Genomic DNA, 12,613 nt, shown 5'->3' on the forward strand with positions numbered 1-12,613 from the left:
ACTTGAGGCATAAACACCACAGGTAAGAGATCAACAATTTTCATGGTTTCAATGTTTGGTTCCCACAGTAATTTCATATTCAACGTCTTTAAAAATTGTTGCAATATGCAAAATAAAATTTCAACGATTACTCTGTTATATTATAATAATAATCTATAATAAAAATGTCTAGTGTTCAAATGATCTGAATTTAAAAATTGTATTTTGAATCATACTACAATCTGTGTTTTCAAAGATTGAAAATAAACTTTAGTTAGCTTTTAATATTTGGAACTATGTAGTTATTTTCTGTTCTGTTATTAGCTTTAAGAAAAATCTGTGGAAATATAAACCTGGCCGTGGTAAAAAAGATAAAATATATGTATTAAACTAAACTTTTTGTCAGTACTGTTATGAGCTTAAAGATAAAACTGTAAGGCTGATATAAAGTTAAGAAATATTGGTAATTTAAGATAAGACTGAAGGGCTGATAAAAAGCTAAGAAATACAATGCTCTAGACCTGTTTCTAGCAAAAATTCAAAAAAGGTTTAGCTTTCGAAGTAAAAAATTATATTGCTATATTGGAATTAACCAAACTATTTTTAGTATAAATAACTAGCAATAATTTTAAGTGTTTAGTTATTTAAAAGCCTTAATAAGCACCTATCGATATATTTAGGAATTTGCCATTCCCAAAAGTATCACAGCATCCAGCTATCCAGCACGCTGCGCACCCACACCAACATAGCTCGGTGGTGAGTTTGCGTGTGTGTGACTTCGTCATATGACATTTTTCGCAGTTCGTCGTTGATTTAGTTTCCATCGCACTTGCTTTTTTCAACTTGCACTGTAAACCACGGCGAGGAGGTAGAATCTTGTGAATTATGGCCAGCCAGACGCAGGGAATCCAGCAGTTGCTTGCTGCCGAGAAAAAGGCAGCCGAGAAGGTCGCCGAAGCCCGTAAACGTAAGTTTTTATTTTCAATTCCATTCCAATTGGAAATAGTGGGTGAAAAAGTAACTGCGGTTTTTTCACCACCCCTCTGACACCATAATCGCCGTTGTGTGCTGGTCACATGATGTGGTGGAAAAAGTAAATATTAAGCTCAACTGAAATTTTGTCTGTTTTTATGCCAATCCCACAGGCAAGGCAAGGAGATTGAAGCAGGCCAAGGACGAGGCCACTGAGGAGATTGAGAAATTCCGTCAGGAGCGCGAGCGCGCCTTCAAGGAGTTCGAGGCCAAGGTGAGTTGGATTGGATAATAGCCTTGTATTTTGGCTAAAAATGAAACTAACTTCATTTAATCCCTAAAACCAGCACATGGGCAGCCGGGAGGGCGTGGCGGCCAAGATCGATGCGGATACCCGCGTTAAGCTGGCCGACATGGACCGGGCCATCCAGACCCGCAAGGAGCCCGTCATCCAGGAGATCCTGCAGTACGTCTACAACATCTCGCCCGAGGTCCACAAGAACTACAACCACAAGTAAACTGTGGCCCAAACGGAGCTCTGTGTGCTTGCTGTAAATTCAATGTCCACGTTCAACTCTAATCCATAATTTAGACCCGTAATAATAGTGGTTATCTTACTGAAAACACTGCTGTATTATTATTCCATACATTAAAGTGAAATTTCGTTGTTTGTTCCATGTAAAAATAGCGAGAATCCTAGTTTCGCCTCCCGTTCGCAAGGGATTGTATTATTCTTGTTTTGTGTTTTGCCCAATACACGTTGTTGTTTTATCTGAAAAGTCATGTGTTTCAATTGTCTTCCTGATTTTGCCCTGCATTGATTTCCTATATCTGCAGTGTAGTCAGCTGCTTCGTGATAAGACTTTTCGGTGGGTGGGCTTTATCTGTTTTTCAACACTCTACACAAAGCGATAGTATAAAACACAGTAAGACATGCCTTGGCGGAATTACCATATTTGGGTTTAGCGAATTTGTCCAGCAGTCTTACAAACATTTGGTATCAGTCTAACTCATATTTTAATTAGTTTGCTGCTAATGACAGATACATATACATTTATTTATAAAAAAAATGGCTGACAAATAATAAAAACTTGGTGATTATGGGAAATATTTCTTTAGCTCAAACTGTTTACCGAATAAAAAAATTTTAAACAAAAAAATATTTTCTTAAAAAAATCTAATTTTTGCAAGACTTGCATTATTTCGTTAAACATGTAATAACTGAAACATTACAAAGTATCCCACCTTATCAGACTTTTGAATAGCCCGCTTAAATATCGATAAGCGGCCAAGAACCAATTGATAGTACCCCACCACTTGAAATATTTAGTTTATTACAGTACATTGGCTTAAACGGTTTTCGCTGGCGGTTCTCCGCCGTAAAATCAACGGAAATTGATTGATAGTTACAAAATACTACAATAGTGCTAAGTTCAATAGCTTAATGTGATACTAGATAGTAGCTTACGATGGAAATGAAAGTTAATGATTGACCTCGTAACTGAATTTTGGCAACTAACGCACACAGACGCAGATGCCTCGAGAAAGCACCGAAACGAAGAAGAAGAGAGGAGAACGAGTAGCATTTTGGCTAATTTTAAAAGTGGTTCGCTAGCAAGATGCTAAATTTAGGCAATGCCAAAGTGGCTGCTCTGGAGGAATCCTCTTCTCCACCCCCCTTTTCCAAGGACGAGAGCTTCCAGCTGTTGGAGAGAAGTACCAGTTTACCACCTGCCCCCCTGGAACCACCCTTCACCACCCCCCTCGCACCTTTCGACTTGGAACTGATGAAACGTCATAAGTTGCATGAGCGACTAACGGGAAAAGAGAGTTTTTGGGGAGGAAGGGGATCCCAGAGATTCGTTGATCAGGAGAAGTTGACAGCATCGCGTGAATCACTCAGCATCGCCGAAAAGAGAGGCAGATTAACAGAAAGGTAAGCCTAAAACCCACAAAAAGCTTGAAAGAGCGGGAAACCCCATTCAGACCTTTTAGAGCCGAGGAAGTGGTCATTAAAGATAATTGCACTTGTCTGCTTTTTGTTGTCATTTTTCTGTAATTGAGTTCGGTTTTGCTCGATTTACAGGGTGTTTAAAAAATTACAAACGACTGACTAACATACGAGTATATTTGTGTACTTAACACTATTATTTCTTAAATGGAAAAATTGAAGCTTTTATTTTGATTCATCGAACTATTAAATGAAATCTGAACGATTACCGTAATTCACAAAATAAATATTTTTCTCAGTTAAAAAAATGTACATAGTTTTAGTATAAATCAAACTCAGAAAGCACTTAGTGTTTATATAGTAAGTGCTTTATTACGGTGGACCCTGTCGTTCTTATCTCTTTGTTTATGGCAAATATTAACACTACGAAAAAAGTACATTTGCTCATACACATAAGGTGCGATTCTGTGTATAGTCTCCAAATATTGATTGTTCTCCTTGGTCTTAGATTTTACTGAGCTGCTTAATAACCTTAGTGACTAATGGCCACGTTATTCCCCCCTTTTGATATTTATCAACTTCTATGAATAATTGAAAGCAAGTAGGTAATTACCATTTGAGCTAATTCGTTTTCATGTGTTTTATATACCTACATACATATATTATTCTTATATTTCTCGACAGAGTTTGTTATCATAAATATTGGAAATTGTTTTTCCAACTGATCTATATTACCCATATTAAGCTGTTTGGTTTTATATATTGTATTTATTATAGACTCAATTTCTTATCATGAATAATGCAATTCTTTTCCACTGGGAAATAGGAAACAAGTACTTTGCTCTCTTTCAATTATCGTCTTTTATTTACATTTAAAACTGCCTATGTGTTGGTACAATGCACTTGACTTGTGAATGATCAGTCGGTGTCTGGGGCTTTAGTAAACATGTGCTCCAACCGCTCTCAAGAGAGTAATCCTCTCCCCCACAGAAACAGCTGACTAAAGGGGCTGTATGGTAGGTAATCCAAGGGGGGTAGGGGTCGGTAATCCCCCACCGGCAAACATTTCAGCTGGTTTCTCGCTCACTTCTCACCTCATCGTTGCTGCGCGTTGGTCGCCTCTCTTTGGCTCTCCAAACTTATTTGTTGGTTGCCATTGCCAACGTTCGTGGACTTTAATTTAGTGTTTATTAAATATTCGCTCGGACAAGAAGTGAAAATTTTGAACAAGAATTTTCTGCGGTAATTTAATTGAAATCAGCTGGTGGGTCACTAACCAAGCTCTGTAACTAAAGACAATCCGATCACCTTTCAAGGAAACGGGTTTTTTTTTGCCATAGTTCCGTGTGTATTGTAGCATTAATCATCGTTTCGGGAGAAAACCAAAAGACAATATTTTCTTTATGTGTGTGTCGCGCATCGTTTTTTGTGTACCTTAAGTATTACGATCTGGGCGGATGAATAATCCTATATGATCGGTGGCATTTTAGCACGAACATCTAAATTATATAAGCAATTTTCTGCAACATTTCTCCGCTGCAAAAATATCTAAAAACCAAACGCCACACATGTTAATAAATTAACGTCTCTCTCACTCTCTTGGCCTTGATTAAATCAAACGCCAAAAATTTCAGCGTGTGAGCCTACACAAAATAATCGCTTCAAACCGTTTGTATGTAAATTTTAATTATATTTTTCAATGAAAAATCAAAGAAGTTAAAGTTAGTTATGAGTTGTCCGAAGGCCAAAAAAGTGTATAAATGCCTGATGAACTAAAAAGCTCAGACAGACAAACAATAACACAAAAGAGAACGTAGCCATACTCAAAATAAACGAGGAATAAGATTTATCATTAGGGGAGGCTTAGTCAAAACAAACCTTATTATAAATAAATATATTACGTATACATAATGTAATATTTCTACAATTTACTCTTTCATTTTGGCTCGGAAGGTTCATGTAAAAGGTTAATCTACAATTTTAGTGCTTCTGATAAGAAACTTAATATAAACCTGCTTCCTAAAGCCTTGTTACGTTTTAAGTTTTAATTTGTTGCATTTTTTCTAATATATAGGTACTTTGTTTTTCTAATTTGCAATTTGATTCATAGAGATTACTCATTACCTTGAATTTTTGCGTCTATAATTTTCTTTATCGAATACAGCAATGAATCATTACATATATTTCATTTAGCAAATTACCCAGAAATTAAATCACATGAAACCGATTTTTAGCATACAAATAGCAAATGTTTGTATGTAGTGTAAAACTAAAATGTTTGTAAAAGTTTATAGCTCATTTTCAAGTTAGCGCGAGCCACTGCCTCGAGCTCTAAGTAAATAAAACTTGAGATAGCTCGAACATATGTTGAGTTTTCTTTCTTTTCAATAAACATACTGCGTAAACACTTAATTGCTGGGATAAACAGACCAAACGTTAACTGAGGTCATCTTGTGAACTTCCTCCTTCTAAAATGTCTTATTAAATGGGGCAGCTCGTTGAAGTCCAGCTCTCCCTCGAGGTGACCTAAATATGTTTCACAGGGTTTTATGGGATGTGCGTAGCATTAGCTTTCCGCACGACAGGAGTCGCCACCCGGGAAATTAAACGTGTTTGGCTCATGTTGATTGGGTTCAAACTGTTTCACATTAACTTTTCCGACCGAAAGCATTTTCAAGTTAACCGTGCGTTTCGATTTTTTAAAGGGCGTAGATTCAATATACTTAATATCTTCTTGCTAAAAAATAAAATAATTTCTTAATTAATAATAATAATAATAATTATCAGTGATGTTTTCTGTAAATCATATTTATAATATTGGCATTTCTTAGTTCCATACTAACATTCTTCAAAGCATATTTATAATAATTGTACATGAATAAAGCATTGTTTTAAGTTCAATCCAAAGATTTTGTATGACATGATAATAATAATGTTTTATATATTCAAACAATTTTTACACATTTTAGTGATTTTATTAAAATATTTGTTTGAAGCTAGGGTATAATCCGGGTGGTTAGGTAACAATGCTTAAATTTGTAAAGTACATGTGTAATATATTTTGGCTTTAGCTTTATGTACCTATATATTTGAGTATATTAAAATACTAACCTTGTTTTCCATGGTTTATTCCCTAGTGACGGCCAAACGCTCCAACTGCCAGACGCTGCCGAGCCAAGGGCCAATGGCAAAAAGCCCTCTGGGGACAGGACCAACCCAACGAATCCAGCCACGCCCCTTCTGCCAATGACTGATCCGGATTTAGTGAAGGGCAACGGAGGCGGCGTCTACGATGATCGCGAGTGCAGTTGTCCAAGGGAGTTCTACCAGCGGGGCGAGGTCAACAGCTCGCTGTTCTTCGAAGACTGCATCCGGTCCATTGACTTCGTCCTCGCCTACAGGATCAATGCCCACGAGCCCACGGAGTTGGAGAATACGGAGAAGAGGCGGGTTTTCGAGGCCAATCTTGTAAGTCAGGGACTGGAGGTTGAGGCCAGTCAGAAGGACCAAATATGGTTCGTTAAGGTGGGTTGTTTCATTTTACATGTTCGAAATAACTAAAATTGAATTATTACAGATCCATGCTCCTTTGGAAGTCCTGCGGCGGTATGCGGAGATCCTAAAGCTGCGCATGCCAATGAAGGAGGTAAGGTTGCCTAGTTTTAATCAAAGTGAAAACAAAATTGAAGCACACTTTTAGGCCGCTGTCAAAAATGTTGTATTATTCAGTTCCCAAAAATTGAAGATTTTGTTCTTCTGTTTTAATTTATTTTATTTTATTTCTTGATTTTAGTCGTTATGCAATTTGCGCATATCTGAAAGATCGAACCGACTTCGAAATGCGGCCCAATACCTGTCCGATAAGGTTGGCCAAAGCGTTGATCCAGTTAAATATTTTACTATTAATCCCCTTAACATAATATTAAATTATTTATTTTTGTTCAGCTTCAGCTGTGAGTTTTTAAAAAAAACATAATCCCAAGCCTAATAGTTATAGATTTTAAACAAAAACTTAACGTAGAGCAAACCAGCTTTAATTTAATAACTAACTTTTATGTGGACACTGTTTTCATGGGACAAATTGACTCTTTCAGATTCCTGGCATGTCCGTGGTTAATCGCTCAACAAAAAGCGTGTTTTCTAGTCTCAAAACCGTTTTCCAATTCTTCCTGCGCAATATCTACGTTGACGAAAACGTTTTTCCCAAAAGGGCGCATCGATTTACAGCCATTTACAGTCGAGATAAGGAATATCTGTGAGTGAAAGTTGATATCTAATTTTAATTTGTATATTAATATAAATTGATTACTTTCTTGTTTTATAGCTTTGATATCCGACAGGATTGTTTCTTCACCACCGCCGTCCGTTCCCGCATCGTAGAGTTTATCCTGGATCGTCAGAGATTTCCTGCCAAAAATCAACATGACATGGCCTTTGGCATCGAGCGACTGATTGCCGAAGGAGTCTACTCAGCTGCCTACCCATTACATGATGTGGGTAACAAATAAACCTTAGAGTTTATTTTTAAAACCAAACCTTTATCCTCTTCGCAGGGTGAAATAACAGAGACGGGCACTATGAGAGCCCTGCTTTACAAGCATTGGGCATCGGTCCCGAAATGGTATCGATATCAGCCCTTGGACGACATCAAGGAATATTTTGGTGTTAAAATTGGTAAGCCTCACTAATTTGATATTAATAAGAAAAAGTTTAATGCTCCTTATTATCTTTGATAGGTTTGTACTTTGCCTGGCTGGGCTACTATACCTACATGCTGCTGCTAGCCTCAATAGTCGGTGTTATATGTTTCCTATACTCATGGTTCTCCCTTAAGAACTACGTGCCTGTGTGAGTACACCTTAATTTTTATTAAATTTTCTGCTATCTAATTAAATGTTATTTTTTTCAGTAAAGATATTTGTGAGGGTGCTAAATCGAATATAACGATGTGTCCACTTTGTGATTGGTGCAACTTTTGGGACCTGAAAGAGACCTGCAACTACGCCAAAGTCACTTACCTCATTGACAATCCCAGCACTGTGTTCTTTGCCGTTTTTATGTCCTTTTGGGCCACCCTTTTCCTGGAGCTGTGGAAGCGCTACTCCGCTGAGATTACTCACCGCTGGGATCTGACGGGATTCGATGTGCACGAGGAGCATCCGAGACCACAATACTTGGCCCGTTTGGAGCACATACCGCCAACGAGAGTCGATTATGTGACCAACATAAAAGAGCCAACGGTTCCCTTTTGGCGAATGAAGTTGCCGGCAACTGTTTTCAGTTTCTCAGTGGTGCTACTGCTAATTGCCTTGGCATTTGTGGCTCTACTGGCAGTCGTGGTATACCGAATGTCTATGCTGGGTGCTCTTAAATTGGGTGCCAATCCCATGACTACTTCAAGTGCCATTGTCCTGGCCACTGCATCGGCAGCCTTTGTGAACTTGTGCCTGCTCTATATACTTAATTATGTGAGTAATTGACGAGCTAAGTTGATTTCTTAAATAGTTTTAACGAACTTGAATTACATTCTTAGATGTACAATCATTTGGCAGAGTACCTTACTGAATTAGAGATGTGGCGCACTCAAACACAATTTGACGACTCTCTGACCCTCAAAATTTACCTACTCCAGTTTGTTAACTACTATGCCTCCATTTTCTACATAGCGTTCTTTAAGGGAAAATTTGTGGGTCATCCAGGGGAGTATAACAAACTATTTGACTATCGCCAAGAAGAGGTAAGTAATAAAATGTAATTAATAAAAATAGTTCATTAAACCTTTTAAATGTTTAGTGCTCTTCAGGGGGATGTTTAACAGAGCTGTGCATCCAGTTGGCCATTATAATGGTGGGCAAGCAGGCTTTCAACACCATTCTCGAGGTGTATCTACCCATGTTTTGGCGCAAGGTGTTGGCCATTCAGGTTGGCCTATCGCGTCTGTTTAACAACACGCCAAATCCAGACAAGACGAAAGACGAACGCTGGATGCGGGATTTCAAACTACTGGATTGGGGTGCTCGAGGCTTGTTTCCCGAGTACTTGGAAATGGTTTTGCAGTACGGTTTTGTTACCATCTTCGTGGCCGCTTTTCCACTGGCCCCGTTCTTTGCCCTCCTCAATAATATCCTGGAAATGCGTCTTGACGCCAAGAAACTTTTGACCCACCATAAGCGACCTGTGTCGCAACGAGTTCGAGATATAGGCGTTTGGTACAGAATTCTGGACTGCATTGGCAAGCTCAGTGTTATCACAAATGTAAGTGAAAACTCCTATATCTGATGATTTAATGATAAACTACAATACCTTTCTTTTAGGGCTTCATCATTGCGTTTACATCAGATATGATTCCGCGCTTGGTCTATCGCTATCATGTAAACAAGAAGAATGGTACTCTAGATGGCTATCTCGATTTTACTTTATCAGAGTTTAGAGTCTCCGATTCGCGCACTTTGAACAGTTTAGCTGGAGATCTCTCAAATATAACCACTTGCAAGTGAGTCAAATATATAACATTTTTTTGATTTGCTTTAATATTAATAAATTGCTTCACGTTTTTAGATATACAGACTTCCGATTACCACCTTCATCACCGGATAAGTACACTTTGAGCAACATGTTTTACATAATTTTGGCCTGCCGATTGGGTTTCGTTGTTATTTTTGAAGTGAGTAAAAGAAATTTAAAAACAGGTTCCACTTCTAATTGTTTGGATAGTCAGTTATGTACTTTTATTTACCTATTCCAAAACATAAAGGGATAATGACTTTAAGATTAATCTTTAAACATCTGCCAGAGGATTCCAAATAGTTTTAGGCGTTAAATGTGTGAGGGCTTTGGGGAATGATTTCGATGTTATCGCTTGGCGCAGACTTTATCTTGCGATATAGAGCATATATGCCATAAGAAAATAACGCATTGAGAACTGAAATGTGTTTTAAATTAGAGCTCACATATATTTAATTTTCCATAAAGTAACTCACCTATAAATGTGCCAAAGATCAGGCTTCTAGCTATCCGACGGTCTACTGCGGCATCAAACTCATCAATTCTGAGTTCCAGACTTATAAAAATTCCCGTTTCAATGGCCATTGACAAACCGGAATTGATTAACCAGGGAGCAATACATACTAGTCGTTTCTTAGAGTGTTCAAAAAATAATTAGAAGAAACACATTCTAATAAGAGAGTTCGAAAATATTCACCTGTTTAATGCCATCGACCAGAAGACAGGCCACCAATAGATTAATTAATGCCTTAACCCAAATAATAAATGTTGCTGTCATGTAAAAGACATGCGAAAACTCTCGGACCCACAGATAGTTCACTGTGAAAAAATTATTTAGAAAAGAAAAAGAATATATTTTTTGTTTTTACCTGTTGTGGAAAAGTAGGTTACAATGGGAGTAAATGTTTCTTCTTGGGTATCCTGCTCCCAACTTTCTAAATCCATAAAATCAAAGTAGAGGTAATAACTCGATGGGCCCAAAATGCTAAGGGCTATAAGAAGGTCTACACAAGCTATGCTGAGGCCTACTGATGAGAGGCTCAAAAATTCAAAATACTTCATTTTGAACAAGATTATAAAAAGTTGAGTAATTAAGTGTTATTCCGATTTATTCAATTTAATTATTCCGCTATTGATGTCTTGACTTTTTATTAATTAGCAGTATTAAGTAAGGTTGTATCCTTTTTAAGGTTTTTAAATATCCTTAAAAATTTTTGTAACTAGTTGGTTTTTTTTTTATATTCAAATTTGATTAGAAACGTCTGTTTGCCACGAGGTGTTCAAAGCAACTAACTAAAGTTTTTGACTCGAAGTAGAACTAGGGCCAATTATCCATTTAGTTGTCGTTTTGTTCTATTCATCTATCTTTCGTTTTCTCGGCTTTCTGTTTTTCCCATGCTGCAATATCCAAAGTCCATTTAGCCAAGTATGTTGCATGTGTTGCATGTTTGTTCTGTGGTGTGTTGCTGGGCCGGTTTCTTTCTAAAGGGTTTCTTTTTCAAATCGAACTTAACGAATTTGTTCCCAATACCCCAAATATTGGGGTTGAGGCTAACACCTGTCTAAGCTGCATTTAGCCAGTTGCAATTACCGCAACTTGGGTGGAAAGTTGGCATTCCGTAGGCTTCTGTTGACCCCAAACTAGCAGCGTCTCAGAAAAATATTGTAAATCAGGGGCATGAAGTGATGCAATACTGTACATAAATTAGTGGGAAGCACAACCTCAACATTGACTGGTTGCCTTTTGATTGCAGAACTTTGTGGCACTGGTGATGATTCTTGTGCGTTGGTGCATTCCTGACATGAGCGTGGAGCTGCGGGACCAAATCCGACGCGAAATCTATGTGACTAACGAAATCATCATTGATCAGGAGGCCCACCGGGCTCGCTTCGGTATGTTTTTAATTTACATATATTTAATATTCTTTTTGTAATCGATATTGTACATTTTTCAGAGCGAGCCAAGCGATGCAGTTCAGTTCTTCAGACGCCAGTTGACCAAGACATGGATGCTGCCTCCATTCAAGAACCAAATGCCAAGTTTATCAACATTGAAAAGCTGTTAACTGAAAACCTTACCCAGATAGAAATGGATGCTATTATACATGGCGAAAACCAGACCACTGGAATCTCTGGTGCAGATTGTTTAGACGAAGTGCACAAAAATCTCAGTGTTTAAGTTAAAAGTTCGTTAAAGTGATTCATTGTTTTACACATGTTCCTTTCAGACACTTAATTAGGGGTTAGTTATGCGTTTTTAAATTTAATTATTTTTGCAATTGGTTTGCAATTTGGTTACAAGCTTTACTCATGCTTCGTTTGTTTTATTAAAACAACATAATTGTTATCTAGTTTACGATTTTCTATAACACATAAATAATGAAAATGAATATGTGTATTATCGAACCAAGTGAGTGCCAATATAGAAATGAGCACAACTAGCATATTGTGAAGAACTCTTTAATATCTTAAGCTGTAAAAAGTAATCTCCATACAGACAACTCTCACTCATTTAAAAAAACTCACTCATTTAAAAAAAACTCAGGCTCTCACATGACTCAAATCAATATATTTATTTAAGATAGAATAACATGTATAAATGTATTTATTGAATTTTGTATTCATGTTGATATACTGAAATCTCTATTTAATGTTGACTTTAAATAATAAATAAATAGTTCAATATTGGTGTACAAGAAATATATTCAAAATATATAATTTATGATGTTTAGTGTAGTCGTAATATTTGTTTTTTTTATTTAACAGTGCAATATTTTATAAATCATTTTAATTGTGAGATTTGCTTATAAATTGCAGATTTACCTATTTATTTGGGGTTGGCTTATTAATTGCACGTTGACTATTAAAAATTAAAAAAAAAATGTTTTTTAGGGTGTTTTTAAAAATAGAAAAAAATTGAAAATTAAAAAAAGCTCTGATTACCTGCGTATTTATGTTGAGAATTTGTGTTAAAAATTTGAAAAGGATCGATTCAGTAGATTTCGAGTTCTGATGTTCACCGACTTTCAAAATAGCGTCTTCGGCAAAATCGATTCAAAGTATTTTTATACGTGAAAATTCGTTCAAATGCGGTTGTTTTAAACGCTGTAACTCCGTTAGTTTGACCTAAATTGACTCAAAATATTTACACAATGTTCTCGACATATTGGCCATTCAGAAAAAAATTAAAAGAAAAAATGTAAACAA

At 36.8% G+C, this 12,613-nt stretch overlaps 3 protein-coding genes across 5 annotated transcripts; 2 read left to right on the forward strand and 1 right to left on the reverse strand.

Moving 5' to 3' along the window:
• Window positions 1–764: 764 nt before the first annotated feature.
• On the forward strand, window positions 765–1,730 carry LOC108101018 (V-type proton ATPase subunit G). The gene is made up of 3 exons (XM_017205183.2): window positions 765–946; window positions 1,125–1,225; window positions 1,299–1,730. The coding sequence occupies exons 1-3, from the start codon at window positions 865–867 to the stop codon at window positions 1,467–1,469; spliced, it is 354 nt and encodes a 117-aa protein (XP_017060672.1). The 5' UTR covers window positions 765–864; the 3' UTR covers window positions 1,470–1,730.
• Window positions 1,731–2,304: 574 nt separating this feature from the next.
• LOC108101112 (anoctamin-1) lies at window positions 2,305–12,149 on the forward strand. 3 transcript variants are annotated; one of them, XM_017205328.1, is made up of 15 exons: window positions 2,305–2,887; window positions 6,040–6,427; window positions 6,480–6,548; window positions 6,696–6,767; window positions 6,997–7,157; window positions 7,227–7,395; window positions 7,456–7,576; window positions 7,639–7,750; window positions 7,812–8,370; window positions 8,436–8,639; window positions 8,696–9,157; window positions 9,217–9,395; window positions 9,461–9,566; window positions 11,161–11,299; window positions 11,362–12,149. In XM_017205328.1, exons 1-15 carry the CDS (start codon window positions 2,571–2,573, stop codon window positions 11,583–11,585), a joined length of 3,282 nt encoding a protein of 1,093 aa, XP_017060817.1. In that variant the 5' UTR covers window positions 2,305–2,570; the 3' UTR covers window positions 11,586–12,149. The 3 variants fall into 3 exon arrangements, with proteins under 3 accessions (XP_017060817.1, XP_017060819.1, XP_017060820.1); XM_017205331.1 differs by lacking the exon at window positions 2,305–2,887 and adding an exon at window positions 4,059–4,144; XM_017205330.1 differs by lacking the exon at window positions 6,696–6,767.
• On the reverse strand, window positions 9,605–10,835 carry LOC108101113. The gene is made up of 4 exons (XM_017205332.2): window positions 10,276–10,835; window positions 10,104–10,225; window positions 9,883–10,039; window positions 9,605–9,824 (listed from the first exon to the last, which is right to left on the reverse strand). Exons 1-4 carry the CDS (start codon window positions 10,466–10,468, stop codon window positions 9,712–9,714), a joined length of 585 nt encoding a protein of 194 aa, XP_017060821.1. The 5' UTR covers window positions 10,469–10,835; the 3' UTR covers window positions 9,605–9,711.
• Window positions 12,150–12,613: the final 464 nt, after the last annotated feature.

This window comes from Drosophila ficusphila, unplaced genomic scaffold (genome assembly GCF_018152265.1).
Source record: "Drosophila ficusphila isolate 14025-0441.05 unplaced genomic scaffold, ASM1815226v1 contig_791, whole genome shotgun sequence".
Taxonomy (NCBI): Eukaryota; Metazoa; Arthropoda; class Insecta; order Diptera; family Drosophilidae; genus Drosophila; species Drosophila ficusphila.